The sequence below is a fragment of the Xenopus laevis genome, chromosome 4L (assembly GCF_017654675.1).
Source record: "Xenopus laevis strain J_2021 chromosome 4L, Xenopus_laevis_v10.1, whole genome shotgun sequence".
Classification (NCBI taxonomy): domain Eukaryota; kingdom Metazoa; phylum Chordata; class Amphibia; order Anura; family Pipidae; genus Xenopus; species Xenopus laevis.
Window position 1 is genome coordinate 116743051 of NC_054377.1, and position 22708 is coordinate 116765758.

Below are 22708 nucleotides of genomic sequence, written 5' to 3' on the forward strand. Positions count from 1 at the left end.
TGTTTGCTGTTAATGGTAACCCACTGCCCATTAGAATCCTGCCCTCCTCTACAGCAGTGCTTGTGTAGGACATTTTTAGTTCAGACCCATTTGGAAGTCCATTCTTCATTCAGGTTCCTCCTTCATTCATAACAAGGTTGAAAATATAGGACAGTTTTGGAGTAAAAGCCATCTTTCAGCTAGTCTTTTCAAAGTATCTTGGAGGAGGCAAATAGTCATACTCCAAAAGTGTCACTATAAGCAGCCTTTGTGAGGATCCCTATCTGCAACTACTCCAAGCCCCCAGGAAGGACCAATCAGACAGTTTGGAAACCCTTGCTCTGTAGCCATGAGGTATTTAATAAGGGATGTTTAAAATGAAATACAGTTGTAATAAGCAAAACCAGGTCAAGAAATATTTGTACCCAAGGTCAAGAAGTATTTTGCACCTGGCCTAGCACTTCCCCCACCTTCCCCTCTACCGTTCTCCCCTGGACACTCACCCCTCATTGGTTACCCTTCCACCACCCACCTCCTCCAATCTTGCTCCTCACAGCTACTTGCAGAAGCTTGCAAACTCAGTCACAGTCCCAACTCACCAGTCAATTTTTCAGTGCCCTCCCTTATAAATGCCCCCTCCATGTGTCCACTAGGCATCTGCCTATGCTGCCTACCCCTAGTAATAAGCATGCATGATTGTTTGATATATAAGATGGGTGTAGTGCTGTGTGTCCTCTGTAATAAGTTTCTTGCATGGTACAAAACGTTACAATGTGTCCTTGGAAATGAGTTTAAAATTTGGCAGCAATGTGAGTCAGACCCTCATAGTCACCTGGGGACCTGGTTGCCTGAAAGAACTAGGCCAGTGTTTATCATTTTTGCATGGCATTGTGTCATTTAAGGTCATACCTGCTATTTCAAATGTGGGGGCTTATTTACTAGAGGGTGAAAGATCAATTTGGGGTACTTTCACCAAAATGAAAAATTCACCACAAATTTACCAATTTGCTGAAAGGTGAGAACACCAAGTTTTGTCGAATTAACTTCACATTGGTGAATTCTGTTTGCATTGACGACCATTCACATTTTTCCCCAGGTGAGAATTTGCCACTGAATATTTGCCAATTTACAAAGAGCAAATTTCTCCAGGTTTAGACTGTAAAAACTGCCATTATAAAGATGAAGCATTCACTCTTGCATTTTATTATCTATTATTTTATCATCTATATTTCCTCCTCCATGATAATATATACAAGTATGGGATCTGTTACCCGTTATGGAGAATGCTCTGAATTACAGAGTCTCCCATAGACTTCATTTTATCCAAATAATCCATTTTTTTTAAATGATTTCCTTTTTCTCTGTAATAATAAAACAGTTCCAAAACCAAGAAAGGACGGCACTCCGAAGTAAAGTAGGTTTATTGTCCTTTCTTGGTTTTGGAAATCGTATGCACAGTGGGGACGCTGTGGCCTGAGCACCCGGACCTTTGTTGGTGAACAGTTAAGGGAGCGTGAGTTTTTGAGCGGTGGCCTTTGTTTTTTTCTTATATCAATAATAAAACAGTACCTTGAACTTGATCCAAACTAAGATATAATTTATCCTTATTGAAGGCAGAACCAGCCTATTGGGTTTATTTAATGTTTATGTAATTTTCTAGTAGACTTATGGTATGAAGATCCAAATTAAGGAAAGATCCGTTATCTGGAAATCCCCAGGTCCAGAGAATTCTGGATAACAGGTCCCATACCTGTACCATGTATATTGTTTCTTTATGGAATAAATTCTCTTGAGAATTCTCAGAGAATTTGTATGAGACACAACCAAAGGTATTATAATTTGCAGTGTTGTTGGCCTACCCCCAATTGTGATTTTTACAAAACTGTGGCACCATATATGGGAAAGAAACTGACTGGCCAGACTGTTTATAGACCTGTGTTTTTAAGGTCTTTGTTCTAACTAGTGTTAAGAGAGGACAAAGTGTACTTGTAAAATGCCACTGATATGCACACACAATCTGTTAGATGTTTAATGGCAGGGTATTTTGGGACAGTAGTATAACAACCATAATGTCAGCCCCCTTGCACCCCTTAGTGGTTGTTGACTTCTTCACAGCTTGCTCTGTGTGTCCTTGCTCTAACATTAGGCCACTTTCTCTTTCTCTATACTTATTTGTTCAGACTTTAAATATTCAGTAAACACCTTACCTCTCTATACAGAACACCAATTACCAATCAGTCTGGTATTCCTAGCCTCATTTATTTGTGATTTATTTCTCCTTTGATTGAAAAATAAAACCCATGGTCCGAATATTAGATTGTAGATATTCACATGAGGTGGAAAGTTTTTTTTTTTTTTTTGTAGCAGGTGGAAAACCACTTGGCATGGTGGGGTTATGCAAAAACTTGGGCAAAGTTTGCTATTATTTTTCTTATTACATTGATTGAATATGATGCAAGATCCAAAGTGGGAAATAGTTTTGTTATTGCAGAGGGATTTGCTATTGCAGTTGCTATCACTGTTGCCCTGCATGTGAAAATAAAGGCTTTTTAGTTGAGGTTTGCACTGCTGCCTACTATGAATTTCTGCAAGTATTTCCAATCAGAGTTGGGCCGGGTAGCCGCATCAGGGGCCCCCACACCCCGCCGGGCTCACTGTCCCAGACACAACCCCTCTCCAACAGCCCTTTGCCTCAGGTGCACCCCCCCCCCTCCAAACACGAGACAAGAACTGCCCCTGTCCATGGTCACTTTTAGGGCTCTTACTGACGAGCAGTTGTAGCTGCACTCCCCAGCATTCCGGGAGCGTATGAATAGACGCATTACATTTTTTCCAATGGGGCTGTACTCACACAGGCGCGTGTAGGCGCTGAACGTAGAAAAAATGCATCATGTTGCGTCTTGACCTGCGTTCAGCGCCTACACGCGCCTGTATGAGTACAGGCCCATTGGAAAAAATGTAATGCGTCTATTCCTGCGCTACCCTGCGGCTGAACGCAGAAAAACGGAACGCAGGGGAGCGCAGCTATAACCACTCGTCAGTAAGAGCCCTAAGTCATATATGTGCTATAGTCTACTCATGCTATACTCAAATTCCTTATGAATTTATACATCATATATCACTATTGTTTCAGACTATGACTCCCTGTCAACAGAAAGTTTAAGGTACAGGTACCGAACGGCTGATAAGTTACATTTGTGCCTTCATGGGCTAAATAATTGGGCTTGTGCTAAATGTTCTTTTTAATTTAACTTTTGTTTTGTTAAGGGTTTGTTGTTTTTTTTCTGCTGCAGGTTTTAATGTTGCAGAAGTGCCGCAAAATGAAAGGGAAAAGCCAAATTCCACTCATTTTACCCTTATTCCTTCTAATCCTGATCTCAGTGGAATCTCAGGTCAATCCAGGTGAGTGTTTTCTAGCTCTTAAAATAACATTGGTCTGCATACTTCTCTGGGATAAGGGCCCATGCAAGCAAAGTCAGTCAAAAGCAGTCCCATGCCAAGAAAGAAATCTTCCAGACTTCTATTAGTCAGCTACCTGTTACTGAAGCAAACATTTTCATCCACTGCTTAAATAATTGCATAATTGCAACTACAGGAATAGTAAAAATAACTGCATCTTTTAGCAATAAAGAATCCAAATAAATATATAAACTACAAGCTTAATGCACACAGAGCATTTTTTTTTAGTGTCCACAGTTTTTAGTAGGTTAGGAGTAGCTCCACTTTACCCCAAGTCACTCCAGTGGCCTGCTAAATTATTATCTTGTTCAACTGCTTTAAACCAACGTCAAAACTTTGCTGTCCATGTTTCCAAGCAATAAGAGACTGACAAGCACTTGCAGGTGATTGCCATAGCTCACACTTGGTGCAATTTCATGGGGTTTGGCAAAAGCAGCCAACAATAAAAATCACATCCAAAATTGCCCTGTATGCTCCAAAACACATATACAAAGAGTAATTGTTTGTGAAAAACGCCCTATTCACACAACAGTGGGGAAGAACAGCACCAAAGTCTTAGTGCAAGAATTACAGAGCAATATATTCTTAGTCAGCCAAGGAAACTGTGGCACCAGTATTTCGGAATTGGGCTAGAATTGCTTGGTAGCTCCTAGAATACCCCACCTTAAAGAAACACTCTCTAATATAAACGCAAATATATATCTAAGGCAGAGTTCCACTCCTAGTGCATTTTGATACAAAAACGATGGCCATCCCTTCCATCACACAGAATCTTCTAAAATTAAAATCGACATATTTATCATAAAAATAAACTTTTAATAAACCGATATGTATAAAATGTAAGATAAATGTCACCGTTAACCTGTCATATCTCATACAATTCATTCATTTAGTTTACATACTGTAAATTCTATAAAACCCCTGACAGTTCCAGTTGCCTGTTAAGAGGCCCCCAGAGCAAACCTACAGAGTAAAATTTAGAAGCAGAAAATAACAGACTGGCCAACATAAACAACCGGCTTCCAGTCTGTGGAATGACTAAACATAAGGATGGATAACTGGAGCATTTTGTGTTTTACTATACATTTTTAATGCCAAGTATGTTTTTAATGTATATGCTTACAAAGTTTGGAATTACAGTAATAGTGAAGTCTACATATTTATGGCATGTGACTCTTATGGGCTTTGCTTTTGCTCTGGTCAGAAATGATGATGTATCAGATTTCTAAAAATGTTCCTATGTGCCTGGAGAACCCTTCCACCCCCAGCAGAGACATTTGGCACAGTGTGTAAGCTTAGTCATGCCTAGAATTCAGAAGTACCTTCACTTATACAAAGGCTATGAAATACCCTTTAAATATCTTAAGTATCTGCTACATTCTGTTACAAGTTTATTGCCTTCTATACTTGCAATATCCAGACCCAGTAGGAAGAACAATCTTAACAGTCATAGGGCTAAAGCCAGGAACACTAAGCAATATACAGTTATCAGCACAGTAGTGAACAAACCAGACCAGAACAAACCAGAGTGTGCTACTTACCTCCATTTGCTTTTCATTTATAAATGAACTGTGGAATATTCTGCACTGGGGTAAGATACAGTGTAGTTCAGCACTCCTGATCAATATGTTATACCAGTCTGCTTCTCTTGGCCCACCAGCCTGAGCTGGTACATTCAGACACTCAACACATTTCAATAAACCATATCTAAAGAAAAACTGATGTGATCTAATGAAACGAAAAAAGGCTGTCAGGAAGTTTAGAAATATGGCTGTGTATTATTAGGATGTATTTGTTTTATTAACCATCTGATTTGGATGCACAGTTGGCCACAGAGACATTAAGGAGTCTCCACCCAGAAATGTGGGTTACAGCCTTTCAGTTTTTTGCAGCGTTATGTGTGTGGCATGAGCCACATTAAACTTGACCAAATTAACCATGTATCTTTGTACTGTATGTGAACTCATTATAAGTAGGCATTATACTTCATGTCTTGTAATGTGAAGGGCTCTTCAGCCCCTTTAAGCCATTTTCACCCAAACTGTGATGGTTTCTCCAAGTCCTACTCCTGAGAAGTGAGAAGTCATATCTACATGTATAAACAAACAGTTCTGAATTATTAGGCTGTATCTGTACTATTAACCAATGGTTTTGGATGCATGGTTGAGCACTGGGTCATTGAAGAGTAATTTGCATGTCTCTGCCCATAATTCATTAAGGCAGTAGTAGCTCCAGGGTTTCCTAGCATCAATATATATTCACTTGCACCTGCAGACTGGGTGAACCCAATGATGCTTAGCACAACTATGCAAAAGTACCTTTAATGAACAGCAACACCACCTGCATTATTTGCATCCATTTTATTGCCCTTCGAATAACGTTAATCATCAGAAATAGTATTTTATTACCTGTGGTTTAGGCAATGCATAGCCTCCATTTCTTCCTTAGGAATTGATGCATCATGTTGTTATATCTACTAAATTACTTTTTGTTTTTAAACTTTACGTCAAAATATATAGATGGATTCTATGAAATTACAGAAATATACATTTTCTTCTAGTCTGCTACTCAGCAACAAAAAGAAAAATGCAGTTAACCAGTAAAAATCTCATTTTGGTGCATCCATAGCTACTACAGCGTAAAATAATTGACCAGATTTATTAAACAAAAAATCTCACTGTTTTTTTAAAAAGCCCATGAAAGCTTTTTTTATTCATGTATACAGATATGTCATGATGTCATGTTTGTTTTTATCTAAGCTCAACTATCTTTTGTGACTTTCATACTCACTAGCTGTCTGTCGTTACCCTTTGGGTATGTCAGGAGGACAAATCCCTGATGAAGATATTACAGCATCCAGTCAGTGGTCAGAATCCACAGCAGCCAAATATGGAAGGTAAGGACTTTTTTTTGTGCAGATAGAGAATAAAAACATTGAACAGATTATGTTTTCATTAATTGTAATAGGTGTGTATAGCATGCACCTATATAATCTTGCAAACACTATGGTATATCCAACAAATAAATGTCAAATAGTTTATTATTTAGTGCTAGCCAGTAATTTACCAGTGTGTTGAATCACATGTCAATATCTGACAGATTTCCTTTACAAGTTTAGCTACATGCTCATGAACAGAGCAAGCACAAACTAAGCTTTTCCATATTGAGTACTGACCTGTCGTTTCTGACCTCCATGTTGGGTTTTTGTACTATGTTCAAATTCTAGCTCCCCTTTTCAGGGTCCAGAGCCCCCCTATGACTGGAACCAAAGATGAGACAGTTCAACCCTGTTTATAAATAATTATGATATAGTCGTAATGAATGAAATCTGTAAGGATGAAACATTTGACTATGAATTTTTAATGATATAGACATTTTAGCAAGAGAATTTTGAAAGAAATATGGAGTCATCTGTCTTGGCATTGTTTGGGATTGAAGCTTTGCCTTTTTGAAAATGTCAAAGCATGTGATACATTTTTATGAGATTTCAGTGGGGAAAAGATGTCTAAGAAACTTATCACCAAATATGCTAAACCATCACAGTACACACAAGGCTCAGCTACTAATACAAATGAAGAAAGCTTCACAAATAGGTTCTTCAGTACAGTATGTCTAAGATATGCACTACATAATTGTTTTGCATTCTAATTGGTTTTAAAGATGACAATTTTGGTTTAAGTTTTGACACGTTTATAGTTTGTTACTGCATAAGTATTTTCATAATTAATAAAACATATTTCTTTGCTTTTAGGCTGGATTCAGAGGGAGGTGATGGAGCATGGTGTCCAGAGATGCCAGTAGATCCCGAGGAACTCACAGAGTTTCTTCAAATTGACCTACGTGTTCTTCATTTTATAACTTTGGTGGGCACCCAAGGGCGACATGCAGGAGGACATGGCAATGAGTTTGCTCAGATGTTCAAAATCAATTACAGTCGGGATGGAACTCGATGGATTTCTTGGAGGAATCGGCATGGTAGACAGGTAGGCAAGCACCGTAAGTACCTTACAGATATTTGCATTTCCAGTTATGGATGTGATCAGTCCATACAGATATTGCATTTCTCTCTACAAAAATAAGCGGCACTCCTTTGTCTTGGTAAAAACATCACTACTGTACAGTCTATACAGTAGCTTGTCCTAAATTACATTATAATTAAGGTTTGTCTTCAGAAAATTGTACAAATAGAACTGAAACTTGCATGAAAATCTATTTGTATTTATATAACTACTCATTTTTTGTTTGATTCTGCCTCCACTTCTTAGTAATAAAAATGTAAAAATACTATATATTAATAACTGGAGAAACCCCTGTATATACTATAACATATTCATTATATAAAATAGGATTTGCTAAAATTCACTCTAAAAACACTGTACAAGTAACGGAAGAAATGCATTTCTCTAAATTCCAACAGCTAGAAATTTTTAAACTACACATTTGTTTTTGTTTTAGTCTTTTATTGTTTGTTTACAATAGTCAGTGTTGTTAGTGCATTATTAAGATGCCCCTGCCAGCAATATAATATCCTATTGTGTTTTACACTCGTGTTTCCTGTAGGTTCTGGATGGGAATGTCAACCCTTATGACATTGTCTTAAAAGACCTTGAGCCACCAATTGTAGCTAGATTTCTACGATTCATCCCAGTGACTGACCACTCAATGAATGTTTGCTTAAGGGTCGAGCTGTATGGCTGTGTTTGGCTTGGTAAGAGACCCAGTGATCCATGATGGTATTTATATCATAACGAAAAAGAGAGAGTTGTATACCATGAATGTTTTCTAAAAGATTTGAGCACTTTTTGAATGGTTGTCCATTTCTTTATGTAGATGGATTAGTTTCATACAATGCTCCTTCAGGGCAACAGTTCCTTCTCCCAGAAGGTTATGCCATTTACCTGAATGACACTATATATGATGGAGCAATTGGTTACAGGTAAGTTTCAGTTTACTATTTGCATCTCCCCATTCCCAGAATTCCAATATAATAATATCATTGTATATATATTTATATATACATTTAAAGTGGACCTGTCACCCAGACATAAAAAGCTGTATAATAAAAGTCCTTTTCAAATTAAACATGACATCCAAATTCTTTTTTTTTATTAAAGCATAGATGTTGTGAACTCTTTTAAAAATCGCAGCAGTCAATCTTAGGAATAGAGGAGGGGCAAGCAATTACTTTCAGTTTCTACTCAGCACTTTCGGATGTCACTGCTCTCCCTAAATCCCCCCAGTTCTCTTAACCATTTAATTGTGTAGCCAGAGCATGGGGATGGACATCAGGTCCCCCATTCTGGTGCACAAACAAGATTCTGATATGATACAAGACTTGTCTTAATAACAGTGTCCACAAAACGGCTCCTGCCTGCTTGCTATAATTATGAGTTTCCAGACTGATGGTAACAAGATTCGAATAATTTATACAGCTAATTTTGCTTGACTAACATGATATAATAAGATTTGAATAATTTATACAGTTAATTTTGCTTGACTAACATGATATAATAGGATTTGGAATATTTTTTGGGTGACGGGTCCCCTTTAAGTGCTAGGAATTTCAATACACAGTGGAATGAGGTCTCTGGCCAACAGAGCTAACAATCTATAAGCAAGACAAGACAGACAGAAACAATATGGGGAGGGGAATAAGTGTGGCTGCTGTAGGAACCCTGAAATTACCACCATGTTTGAGGTGGTGATAATTCCTGGGTTCCCCAGGGTCAATAAATGCACTAACAGACAGTCCAGCAGAAGAAGCAGGAAGGATGCAGTGACAGCATCTATATTTAAATGCAAGGAGAGGTTTGGATGCAAGTACATGAGAGTGAGGATCAATAAGTGCAACATTTGGATCCATTTTTACTGTTTTATTATCAGCACCCAACAAGAAATCCTTCATGATGAAAATTAATATTTATATAAATTGATATACAATTACCTGCATTTAATTGATTACAAAAATATGATGTCAATATCAAGCACTGAAATTTTTGGCCTACTAGATAGTGGGCATTATGAGTTGTTCTGATGTTTTGTCCATTTCAGTATGACCGAAGGACTTGGCCAACTGACAGATGGTGTTGCTGGGCTCGACGACTTCACGTTGACTCATGAGTACCACATGTGGCCTGGGTATGACTACGTAGGATGGAGCAATGAAAGCTTCAGCAATGGTTATGTGGAAATCATGTTTGAATTTGACAGAATAAGAAACTTCACAACCATGAAGGTTTGTTGCAGAATGTAACACAAACCTGTGAAATGTTTTATACCTCAGGAAATGTGTGTGTTTATAGCCTTGCTGCTATGATGATATTGGAGTGTCATTCTCTAGATGGAGAATGAATGATCAATATACAGTTTTTGGGAGGAAGTGGCCATTATTCTTATTCCTTTTAAAATCTGGAAAACAAAGTATAATTTTAGTGGTCAAAATATCACACCCTTCTTTTTCAATGTGCACTTTCTGGGAATGGTACTTTCTTTAGCATTCTGCTCTGCTCTGTTGCATTGTACCTTAAGAAGTGACTTTGAGATGCTTCTGGTGGCATATTGTCCTTTATTGTATCATTATTCAGTGTTCAGCAGAGTCAAACACACAGTATTGATTTTATTGTTTGAAAATGTAAACCAAGGTTTAGGATACTCCTTTTGTGGGTTCACATTGTAAGTACCTCTGTATACAGAAGGGTCAGGAGGTTGGGTGGGCATCCCATGGAACACCTCTAGCTTCTGTGTTAGTCAGAGTGAGTAAGCTGGGTCCTATAGTTCACAACAGATGAGAGCAGAAAGTTGAGAAAAAACTCTCTGTAAGTAACATCTACATTATGTGACCCACTAAAGAGAACTTGTGACAGTTCCCACTAGGATTGTGTGAAGTAACATTTATCTATATATTTTAGGTTCACTGCAACAATATGTTCTCCAAGGGAGTCAAAATCTTCAAAGAGGTCCAGTGCTTCTTCCGCTCTGATGCCAACGAGTGGGAAGCGAATTCCATCTCATCCGTTTTAGTGCTGGATGATGCCAACCCCAGTGCTCGCTATGTAACTGTGCAACTCCACAATCACATGGCAAGGGCAATCAAGTGCCAGTACTACTTTGCTGACTCTTGGATGATGTTTAGTGAGATCACCTTTCAGTCTGGTAAGAAGCAATTAAAGAACATATGGGGTTTGAGTATGCAAGATAAGAAGAACTTTGTAGGAGGCTTAACAGGCTATGTTGAATATGTCTCGGGTCAAGACATCAATAATTTGATTATAGTAGTAGTAGTGACCTAACACCTAAATAGCTGGCAGTTCTTTCCCTTGACTCTAGGAGGAATATTTATCAAAGGTTGAATTTTAGAGTTTTTTTATACCTCGAATGAACTTAAATGAACTCACAACTCAAATAATTTCTTATTTAAGAAAAAACTTGAATGGAAAAAACTTGATTCAGTGAGTTCGGGGTTAACAACACGAAATCTCAAATTAATCAAGTTTTTGGGCAAAACCCTCCGAAAAAACTCAAACATTATGAAGGCTTTTAACATCTACAAATAGTTCAAGGGACCTCTGCCACTGACTCTTACATGACCTTGACTGGTTTTAGATGGTGTTTATTTTGGATTCAAGGTATTTCCAAGGTAGGGTATAATAAATCTCGAAAAATTTTGTATTTTTTAACCTGAAAAATAGATTTTTGACCAAAATAAATAACTTCGAAAACTCTAATTTTCATGAAAAACACAACTCGAACCTTAATAAATCTGACCCTAGATGTCTAAAATGGTTCAAGAAATTACATTTTATTAATATATGGAATAAGGCACCCCCACTAAGAAATACAGGTAAACGCAGAGCTCTATGTTCATAGTAAAACTGTGGGGGGCAATGAGATTAAAGGATTGCCTCTCCTCTAATAAGAAGTCTTCAAAACAAGGGGACAAAACAACCTCATGTTTTACGTTCACTGTTTAGTTTATAGGCCTTTATACTTGTATGCTTATTGAATCAAAAGCATTTTAAGCCCTTTGTGGTCCCCTACTGTATACTAAAGTTTGATATATTTTGTATAACAAATGTGTGAATATGCATTCCATGTGTTGTTTGTAAGCTGGAAATGTAAACAGCCTCTGCATGTAAGCAAACTTAAAGGAAATAGTAATATTTATAACAGGGTGATGCATCGCCTCCGCAGCCAAAATCGCAAAAATACTCTTCTTCAAATTATCTTTTAAGATCTGTGATATCTGTTGTTTTCTCAAAATTGTTATAGATGCTGCCATGTACAACAATTCAATGAGCCCTCCGCAGTCAGCTAGTGTCCCAACTACATATGGTATGTCTCCATCCTTGCCAGTAGGTATCAATATTTTGTATACACAATGGCACGTATAATTATGGAATAAAAAAGTAATGTGAGATCTCACTAAATGTGTGAGAAATTTCCCTAAAAACGAATAAAGTAACTCAATGAGATTACATTGAAAATCTGTGTTAAAGCTTTAACGTTTGGGTTGTTTAAACTCCTTCTGTGTAATGTGTATAGGGGTATTACTGGTTACACCAGGTGTATATTTACTATGATGTGCTCCTTAGCAATATCACTTACATATATACATATAACAGGAACTGTAAATGTTTTCTTTAATACTATACCCTAAATATACAAAACAACTTTTATTTCCCTCTTTGATCTATTACAGATCCCACTCTTAAAGTAGATGACAGCAATACCCGCATTCTGATTGGTTGCCTAGTAGCCATTATTTTCATTTTGGTGGCAATTATTGTTATCATCCTCTGGAGACAATTCTGGCAGAAGATGCTTGAGAAGGTAAATGCTTAAACTAAGAGACTAAGACACTATGTATAAAATGACCCTTGTTTTGCAAATGGATGGTGTGTTTGCAAATCTGGAGAGACTCAAATGCTCTCCTTGCTCCCTATATGAGTTACTGTAACAGAGGTGTTGCCTGCATTGCAAATGCTAATAGTAATTGCACTAATGCTATGTTTATATCATATTGTGACACCTCAGATTGTGACAGATATGAATCACAAATGAGAATCACTTACAAATAAATATATTATGAGGACCTAGAAAGCAGACATAAAAGCGTATCACACTGTTTTATTATTTCTTATGTTTTCTCCATCATAAATCTAGTTACTACCCAAATTACCAAAATTAAAATCAATGGGACTGTTAAAAAAATATATTACAGGGATGGGATCTCATCATCTCTTATCTAGAAACCCCTAGGCTCCATTCTATGCAAATAATCCAAATGTTAAAAATGATTTCCTTTTTCTCTGTTCTTGATCCAAACTAAGATATAATTATTCCTTACTGGAATGTGCTTCCAGTAATCGTATTGGGTTTAATTCATGTTTTTAGTAGACTTATGATATGGCAATTCAAATTAAGGAAAGGCCCCTTATCCGGAAAACCCCGGGTCCCAAACATTCTGGATAACAGGTCTCAAACCTGACGTATAGTGTGTGCATTGTATAATAAACTGTTGTGAGATCAACAAGACAAGACATAATATTGTTTTGTTGGGTTAACAAATTGTTTTAAAAAATTATTTTCTTTTTATCTGTAATAATAAACAATACCTTGTATTTGATTCCAACTGTATAGTTAATTGTTATTGGAGGAAAAAGAATCTTATTGGGTTAAGTTAATGTTTAAATATTTGTTTTTAGCAGACTTAGGGGTTATTTGCTAAACTCCGAATGCAAAAAACATAAAAAAGTTGTGATTTTTTTTTTTATAAAATCAGACTTTAAAAAAATCATGAATTTTTTCAGAATTTATTAAACCCAGAGGATCTGAAAATTCAGCATCTCGGACCTGTCGAGGTTGCATTTAAGTCAATGGAAGAAGCCCCAATGATAATTTGATGTTCGCAGGGTTTCGTGCAATACCCCAAAGTTTTAGGAGTTTTTAGGTGGAAATTCCGAAAAAAAATCGTGAAATTAGTGAAAATTGGATGAAAAAATCTGAAAAAAATGTAAAAATCTTATTTTTACCCGCAAAGCAACTGTAATAATAAATAAGCGTAAAAAACCAGAGCAGATTTGATCGGAGTTTGTAGCAGAAAATATTGAGATAAATTCGGACTTTGATAAATAACCCCCTTAAACTATGGAGATCCAAATTATAGAAAAACCCCTTATCTGGAAAGCCCCTGCCTGAGCATTGATTTTTTACGATGTATAACACATAAAAGATGTATAACACTTATACAATAGGAAATGATATACTTCAGACTACCCTGCTTGTCCTCAGTGTTACAAGGTAGTAACTGTTATGATTTGCTCTGTTTAGGCTTCCAGGCGGATGCTGGATGAGGAGCTAACTGTTAGCCTCTCCCTTCCCAGTGATTCCAGCATGTACAACACCAATCGCCGCCATGACTCTGTTTCAGCCAGTGAGCAGGAGTCAAATTCAACTTATGAAAGGATATTTCCATTAGGTCCAGATTACCAGGAGCCCACACGACTCATACGAAAGTTGCCGGAATTCACTGCCCAGACAGTAGGAGAGGAAGAAACTGGTAAGTGTAATCATTTTTTAGGAGCTACAAAATGTCTTTGGCTCTACTTTAGAATATATATCAGAGTAGACACAATAAGTTGACCAGCACATTGTATACAGTACAAGTAACTGTAAGTAGTGGTGCTATTGGCCATTCCTTGGATCAGCAACTGCAGGTCTCCACATGTTGTTATTAAGATACAATTCCCAGCATCCTGCAGGGGTTTCTCATGAGTTGCAGTTCTACATTCCAACCAACTACTCCGTGTCAGCCCATGCACTTAAAGAGGTGGTTCACCTTTAAGTTAACTTTTACTATGTCATAGAATGTCTAATGCTAAGCAACTTTTCAACTGACCTTCATTGTACCTTCATTGTTTCTTTTCTTTATAGTTTTTTGAAGGATTTGCCTACTTCTTCTGATTCTTTCCAGCTTGCAGATAGATGTCACCGACTTCATCTAAAAAAACAAATGCTGTGTAAAAGTGGCCATACACGGGCAGATAATGCTGCCGATATCGGTCATTTAGACCAATTTGACAGCTAATCTGTATGGATGCTTCCGACGGGTCTTTCCGAGCGATATCTGGATATGATATCAATCGGGAAGGTTTTATTTTTCTCCCGACCGACCCGTCGGAGCCCATTGTGCTCGTCGTAATCCGATTGTTCGGCCATAGGGCCAAACGTTCAGATTACCCCCGATATAGACCTGCCATTAGTGGCATATCGGGGAAAAGATCCACTTGTTTGGCGATGTATTGTTATTGCTACTTTTGTATTACTTCTCTTACTATTCAGGCCTCTCCTATTCATATTCTAGTATCTTATTCAAATCAGTGCATGTCAATAGGGTAATTTGGAATAAGAAATTTTTGGAGACCCACTTGTTCTTCTGAAAGTGATTATCTATTCCATATAGTTCAGCGTGACACCAAATGGCACACCATATGGTGTGCCATTTGGTGTCATTCTGAACTATATGGAATAAATTCACACTTTCTGAATGGGTCTCCAAAAATGTTTTTTTTTTTTTTTTTTACTTCTAATTTATTAATAGATTTTTTTTTTTTCATAAATAGTAAAAGAATACAAACATGAAAAAGAAAGAAAATACAACGAAATAAAATACAAATACAAAACATCACAGAAACAACAACAAAACTCCTTTGATGTTCATTGGTGGGCTACACATATATATTCATATTCTGACTTATTCTCCTTTTTATTATCTCCGACCACCCCAAAAATGTTTTTATTCTATGATTTACTGGTAGGAAGGTGCCAGAATGTCCCACTTGTGCACAAGTGTTTTTTGTTTTGTATTATGCAGGTCATTTGGACCCTCAGCAGCTGAATAAAACGCTAAATAACTCAAAAACTGCACATGATAAATAATGAATACCGTTTGCAAATTGTTTTAGAATATCACTCTCTACATTATACAAAAACTTAATCCAAAGGTAAACAGCCCCTTTAATGCCAGTCATCACTATAATGCTCCAATAGCAAGTGTTCTGTTTCAGAGGTCAGGTTGTGTGACATTTTGAGATTTTCCTGATGTAGGCAGTTCTATAGTGGCATAGTGCAATGTCTAAACTTGCTGGGCGGGGTAGGTTCCTTACATTTTCATATCAGGAATATATAACCGTTGACTATGGCAATATTTGATCTGTGCAACTCAGTAGCACTATGGATTCATAAAAAGAGTAGGAAAGAACTATAGGATATCGATTGTATTACTCACATAATGCCACGTGTGTGAGCAATCCTCTGCTTTTAAATGTTGACTTTGTCTCCCACTTGGGGCAGTAACAACATGACAAATATATGAGGCAGTCGATAGTCTTTACTTTCTTGTTTTCACTTCAGCAGGTAGTTCTGCTGGAAAATCTGCTTTGCCTGCTAGTGCTGATGGAGTTCCTCATTATGCTGAGGCAGATATAGTAAATTTACAGGGGGTAACAGGTGGTAACACATATTCTGTCCCAGCCATCACCATGGATCTCCTGTCTGGTAAAGAGGTGGCAGTGGAGGAGTTTCCCAGAAAGCACCTGACCTTCAAAGAGAAACTTGGTGAAGGTCAGTTTGGAGAGGTCAGTACATTTTATATTTTGTATGTATGATTGTGCTTAATCTTTATTTGTTTTATCTGAAATGCAGCAGATTAAATACTTCACATTTCTTTTGCACTGATGTAAGTGGTTTAGGAAATCAAAATGGCACCAAAAATTGGTTTGTCCTGAAAAATGTGTATTATAGAAGGCAAGGTTATGAGTTTCACTTAGGGGGGTTATTTATCAATGGTCGAATTTTAGAGCTATGTAAGCTTTTTTAGACCTCGAATTAACTCGAATGAACTCACAAGTCAAATGGTTTCTAATTTAAGAAAAAACTGTAATGTAAAGAACTCAAATCAGCGTGTTTGGGGTTAACAACCCCAAAACTCGAATTAATCGAGTTTTCAGCGGAAAAAACTTGAATCGCTCAAATTGATCAAGTTTTCACGTAAAAACCCACTGAAAAAACGTGAACATCGTGAAGGCTATTAAACCCTAAAAAACTATTTTTGACTCAAAAATACCCTTGAAAACTTAACTTTTTCCTGGAAAAAACAACTCGACCTTTGATAAATAACCCCTTGTTGTTTGTTGATTCTTCAGAATTCTTTGTACATTATTGTTTGTTTCATGTTGTATTACACACACGTATTTCTTAATAAAAAGATTTTATTATTAAAAATAGGATTTAAAACAAGGACTGCAAAAGTGTCAAATTCAAATCATAATCAATCAAGGTTGTTCATAAATAATAATAATAATGATAATAATAAAAGATTTGTTTTCTGGCTCGCCGTACATAAACTCATTAACTCAAGATTGCAGAGAACTGGCAAGCCCTTCCTGGTATGACCAAAGGAATCGTCATATAGCAATGACATCACATCATGACATAATGTGGCAGGACTAGCTTATCCCACAACTATCTTTAGGAAGACCCCATGTTGTTTAGAGTGGGTCCTCATAAGTGCCTTTACTACAGTGACATTTCATAGATACATAATAATAATAATAATAATAAGTAAAATCAGGTACATAATTTCATTTACGCAGTCTAAGGTCCTAAGTGTCTCTGGTGACCTTCCCTGACAAGGCAACACTGCAAAAGTTGAACGCTCCTCTGGCCTTTGGTAGGAGATTGCTTCTGTCTAGTATTTATCTATTGCAAAGAATCTTTCTGGTCCTGATGTTTTTTATCACCATTAAATGAATATTGCCATATTGTTTAATGGTACTAAGGGCACTATTGTTTTATTACTACATACACAAGAAGAAATTTACAGGGCTCCATAATAATAGCGATAATAGAGAATATACAAAAAGACCAAAATGTAGATAAGAAAAATAATTTAATGTACAGCATATATTTTCTCTTACCTCCTGACAATAACCCTGGACCTATAGGCTGTTGTGTTTTGTTAACATTCCCATTATGTCTGCAGGTGCATCTTTGTGAGGCAGAAGGAGTAGAGGAATTTCTAGACAAAGACTTAATCCTGGATACTAGCCCTGGTCAGCCCACACTGGTGGCAGTGAAAATGCTAAGAGCAGATGCCAACAAGAATGCCAGGTCTGTTACTGGAAAGAGATAAAACATTTTTATAACTATGATTAGACAAGAGTGGTTCCGGTGTATGTACTGTATAAACATTTTGCAGAGAAGTTGAGTTTCTTCCTACTCATGTAATTTCATGTAATTGCGAGATTCATTGCAATGCCACCATCCCTGATATAAAATTTTCATTCACAGTTACAGCAAGAGCTTTCACTTGAAAGCGTAGATAAGACAGCGCAAACAAATGCCATGAATATTTAAACATTTTTTAAATATTATAACCAATCGATCAAGCATAGGATTTTGTCCGAACTATATACCTATATAAGCACGGCTTTCAAATGACTATAGTCATGTTACCTCACACTAATGTGGCGTCTAATTCTGCTTCCATTTGATAGAAATGACTTTCTAAAAGAAATCAAGATAATGTCCAGGTTAAAGGATCCCAATATTATTCGTCTGCTAGCTGTGTGTATTGCAGAGGACCCACTGTGCATGATAACAGAATATATGGAGAATGGAGACCTCAACCAATTCCTCTCCCGGCACCAGCCTGAAGGGGGACTGCCTGCTGCCACCCCTCCAATCAGGTAAGTTAAACAACAGAGCCTTGATATGAAGTTGGCAGGACCTGACTAATCACAGGTTTGGGTACTACGCAACACCATTCATTTTAGACCAGATAACATCAGTATTATATATGTTTCATCCACCTTGCACAGATAATCAGAACCAAGTACAGAGCAGCGGATCAGCTGATTCTCAGCATGGGTCTCAGAATCAGCCCCGTGTGACTCTAGCCTAAAGGATACTTCACTTTTCACTTATTTACATATTATAACACAAACCATTACTTATAGATATTAATCTTTATGAATACAATTCTGTCACATATAAAAATGTGTTTTGGAGGTAATACCATTATGTACTTTGGAATATGAGAACTTGTCTGAATCTCCCTAGATTAATGGCTTCTGCTCTATTTCCCTCAGTTACACGGATCTCAGGCACATGGCTGCACAGATTGCTTCTGGGATGAAGTATTTGTCATCTTTAAATTTTGTACACCGTGACCTTGCTACGCGAAATTGCCTGGTGGGACGGAATTACACCATCAAAATTGCCGATTTTGGAATGAGCCGTAACCTCTATAGCGGAGATTATTATCGAATACAAGGGAGGGCTGTACTTCCGATTCGCTGGATGTCATGGGAAAGCATTTTACTGGTGAGCCTGAATTATCATCATCACATAACCTGCTTCTTGTATCATTTTTAAGAATTTTAGACAAATGCCACACAGTACAGTTTGGGCACCATGATTGTCCTTGTAGTAAATCAAGGCCATGCATAAAGGCCATGCATAATCTATTTGCCTTGTTGATATTTTTAAGGCCTTGGCTTCTTTATCATAGTACTAACAATGCAACTTTATATTTTTGTCTGAGCCATTTACAAAATGGGAAAAGGCAGTTATTATCTATCTTCTGGGACACGGAATTGTCAAATTTGTTAAAGGACAGGTAAAGTGAAAAAAAAACCAATGGGGGTTACCATATTCTTCGACACCCCTGATGAATTAAGTTGCTTTTAACCAAGGCAGGTAACCAAGGGGTATTCCTCTTCCTTAAAATAACAAATTGGCCTAGGGTACTTTGCTACTTGTTGTGCCAAGATCTTCCTTGTGGACCCTAATTTTTATTCTAGTGGCATTTAACACAGTGTACCTCCCCTTCCATGCAGGGAAAATTTACAACAGCAAGTGATGTTTGGGCTTTCGCAGTGACCTTGTGGGAGACCCTTACTTTTTGTCGAGAGCAGCCATACTCTGAGATGTCAGATGAGCAAGTAATAGAGAACACAGGGGAGTTCTTCCGAGATCAAGGAAAACAGGTATGTGAAGCACAAGGCAATAAACATAACTTCTTGTGAGTCATGTGACAGAAATGACATCCCTAAGCTCCGATTATAAACAATGACTAAGCACTGTTTATAAGGATATAATTTGCAGGATATTTATGGCTCTTGCGTATTATCATGGTATTAGAATTCAACAAAGAGTTACATGACCATTTCTAATCAAGTGGCAGGAAATCAAGCAGTTGGCGCCCCTAGGTCCTAGCACCTGCTTCTTTCACGCACGCCCTGCTCCCAGAGCGAGCCTGCATGTGGCTAATCGCTGGGGACCTAGGGCTCCCCAGTGCTAACAAGAATGTGGCATGCTACCCCTGAAAATTTGCCGCCATTGGGGCCTCTCCACAAATCTGGGCCTGGGAATAATGCTTGTTTTAAACTTATAGCAGAACACTGCAGTGCTTGTGTCATAAGATCCGTCCATTTGCCGAGGTCGCCAAACAAGCGGGTCTTTCACTGATACATTTGTTTGCCCCTGGGGCAAATAATTGGATAATAATTGTCACTATACAGACTATCGAGGGCATATCAATGCACAGATGTCGTTCTTGATGCAATAGAAAAATATTCACCTGCCGACTCGGTTCAATAGCTTTGAATGTTACTCTGTTACACAATGTGATTGAGTTAAGGACATAGATGCTAACTTGCACTGGTGCATGTATACCAACTAATAAGATCTTTGCAATCATTTTCTAACTTATAGTAGACTAATTTGAGATTGATTGCAACTGCTTTTAGCATCTAATATTAGCAAATGTGCCATAATATGTCATGGGATGGTAATAAATCACACTGATATTCAGACTTTGTTTTTTTTGTTTTTTTTTTAAGGTTTACCTTCCTAAGCCAAAGATTTGTCCAGAGCGTGTCTACAAACTGATGCTGAGCTGCTGGAGGCGAGAAACCAAAGACAGACCCAGCTTTCAAGAGATATATCTAAGTTTGCGGTCAGAATCCGGTCTGCATGAAGGACCCTTGTAAATAAATCCTTTGTTATCCATGAGGCCATTTATGAGTCTGTGCGAAATGATAAGTGGGTGATTGACCAAATATATACTTCTGATTAATTCATATATAGAATAATATTCGTCCATTTGTAAGGTATTGGAAGTCACTGGGGAGTTCCAAAGCTGTAAAAGTCTTAATTGTTTTAATAGGGAGTATACTTGTCTTTGTAACATAAGTACTAACTATGGAATATAGTAAATGACATTTTTATTTGTAATTAGAATATGTTTGAGGATAAGTAAGGTACATTACTAGCCTGCAGCTTTTTGCCATCATACAGGTTATGGAATTAGAAGAATGTGTACATACGCAAGTGTTAGGGAACTCAAAGCCTACAGCTATTTTAGTAAAGAGAAAGAGAAGTATCTATAGAGAACTTCTCTCCTATGGGGATTGTGGCATTCAAAGCACTTTACAGTCATCTAAGAAGCACTATGTTGCGATAATGTGAATTATTCAGAGTCACGGAAAGTTGCATGATTCAAAGGCTTTAGACTGAATTCTGATGTTACAGATGGTTATTTAATATCTTGAACAGCAGTGTTCAGAAGTATAAGTGACAGGCCTTATACTTATACTTATGGTCAACATCTGTTCAAGACCCCCTGAGTTTATATAAAGATTACAGAGAAATAATTTTCATAACATTCACCCTGCTATAATTCCGTGCATAGCCATTGGACAGTTAATGGATAATGATTCCACTATTCCCCAACTTCTCCATGGACCATCCCTTTAAGCAACCTATTTTCCCTCTTTATCCTTAATTCAGTGACAGATGGGGACATTCCTGTCATGGGGGTCCGTTTACTAAAGCGCGGTAAATTTACCTATATGTTTCCGCATGTTATCTCTGTAATATGTTTCCGCCAAGTCTGCTAAACTGCGATGTGATTAGAAGTCATTGCGATCACTGGCGGTAACTAGTTAGCGAACTAGCTTACGTTAGCGGTAATTTCTGCAAGTTGCAAAGTTTCTGGTGACAAATTAAGTTTGCGAATATTTATGCTATAAAATAGTCTTGTTTTATGGCATTTATTATGGCCAGATATCTGCAAAACTGCTAAACTTTATAGATATTATCAACAACACAGTAAACAGATGTATGCATCATATAAATCCACATTTCAATACATCCAGTCACAAGACTTACCCCCTGCCAATAGAATCATAAACTTCATAAACAAGTTTCACCAATCAATTTGTGTGCATCATATAAATGTAGTTTAATCTAGGCTGACGAAGCCTTTGGTCCCTCCTAGCCATAATTCGTCAGAGAATTTTCTGGCGAAAAAATTATTTACCAACACTATATAGATGGCCGTAAAATTTAGCGAATATTCTGGCGTTAATTTTGTCGTTCACACATTTTGCTGTTTAGTAAACCAGGCATTAATGTGTGCATAGCGTTATTTTCAGCGAATACGATAACTGGCGAACACATATTCATGCACAAGAAAATTCGCAAATTTATATTTACCGCAGGTTAGTAAACTTCGTCGATAAATTGGTCTATATTTTGTGCACATATTTTTACCGCGCTTTATTAAAGAGACCCCATAGATCTTTATTTGTCAGTGCTGACCCTTAGGGGCAGATTTATCAAGGGTCGAATTATAAAAGTAAAAAAATACATCGAAATTTGACCATCGAATTAAAATACTTCGACTTCAAATATCGAAGTCGAAGGATTTTTCACCAAATTTGGCCATCGAACAATCGAATTAAAATCGTTCGATCGAACGATTTTAGCGTACTATCAAACGATTTTACTTCGATGTGTGACTTAGAAAAATGCATTAGAAGGTCCCCATAGGCTAACATAGCACTTTAATTTTGCGAAGTTTTTTTAAAGAGACAGTACTTCGATTATCGAATATATGAATACTTGAACTATTTTACTTCGAATTGAATTCAAAGTCATAGTATTCTATTTGATGGTTGAAGTATCCAAAAATTTACTTCGAATTTCGAATTTTTTTACTTCGAAAATTCCCTCGAATTCACTTCGACCCTTGATAAATCTGCCCCTTAAAGTGTTAGGGACAATACTGTGTGTATAATGTCAGGCTTTTCAGATAATATTGCTCTGTCTGTATCTCTCTGATATCTAGTCTCATCAGATTACACAATCACCTGGGGGTTCCTATATGAATAACAGCTATTGCTTCGTTTACGAATAGCTCATT

General features: G+C 37.2%; 1 protein-coding gene across 2 annotated transcripts in view; it reads left to right on the top strand.

The window, feature by feature from the left end:
• Nucleotides 1-21918, top strand: part of ddr2.L (discoidin domain receptor tyrosine kinase 2 L homeolog) — a 45102-nt gene extending 23184 nt beyond the window's left edge. Inside the window, exons 2-17 of one of the 2 annotated variants that reach the window (XM_041590692.1) lie at nt 3273-3381; nt 6232-6334; nt 7190-7421; nt 7999-8146; nt 8269-8374; nt 9490-9673; nt 10347-10590; nt 11707-11769; nt 12137-12267; nt 13768-13996; nt 15853-16073; nt 17480-17607; nt 17994-18185; nt 18588-18822; nt 19338-19487; nt 20343-21918. In XM_041590692.1, coding sequence (XP_041446626.1) covers nt 3273-3381; nt 6232-6334; nt 7190-7421; nt 7999-8146; nt 8269-8374; nt 9490-9673; nt 10347-10590; nt 11707-11769; nt 12137-12267; nt 13768-13996; nt 15853-16073; nt 17480-17607; nt 17994-18185; nt 18588-18822; nt 19338-19487; nt 20343-20492 — 2625 coding nt within the window. In that variant the 3' untranslated portion in view covers nt 20493-21918. Of the gene's footprint in view, nt 1-3272; nt 3382-6231; nt 6335-7189; nt 7422-7998; nt 8147-8268; nt 8375-9489; nt 9674-10346; nt 10591-11706; nt 11770-12136; nt 12268-13767; nt 13997-15849; nt 16074-17479; nt 17608-17993; nt 18186-18587; nt 18823-19337; nt 19488-20342 lie in introns of both variants that reach the window. The other variant, XM_018258793.2, reaches the window with a different exon arrangement.
• Nucleotides 21919-22708: the final 790 nt, after the last annotated feature.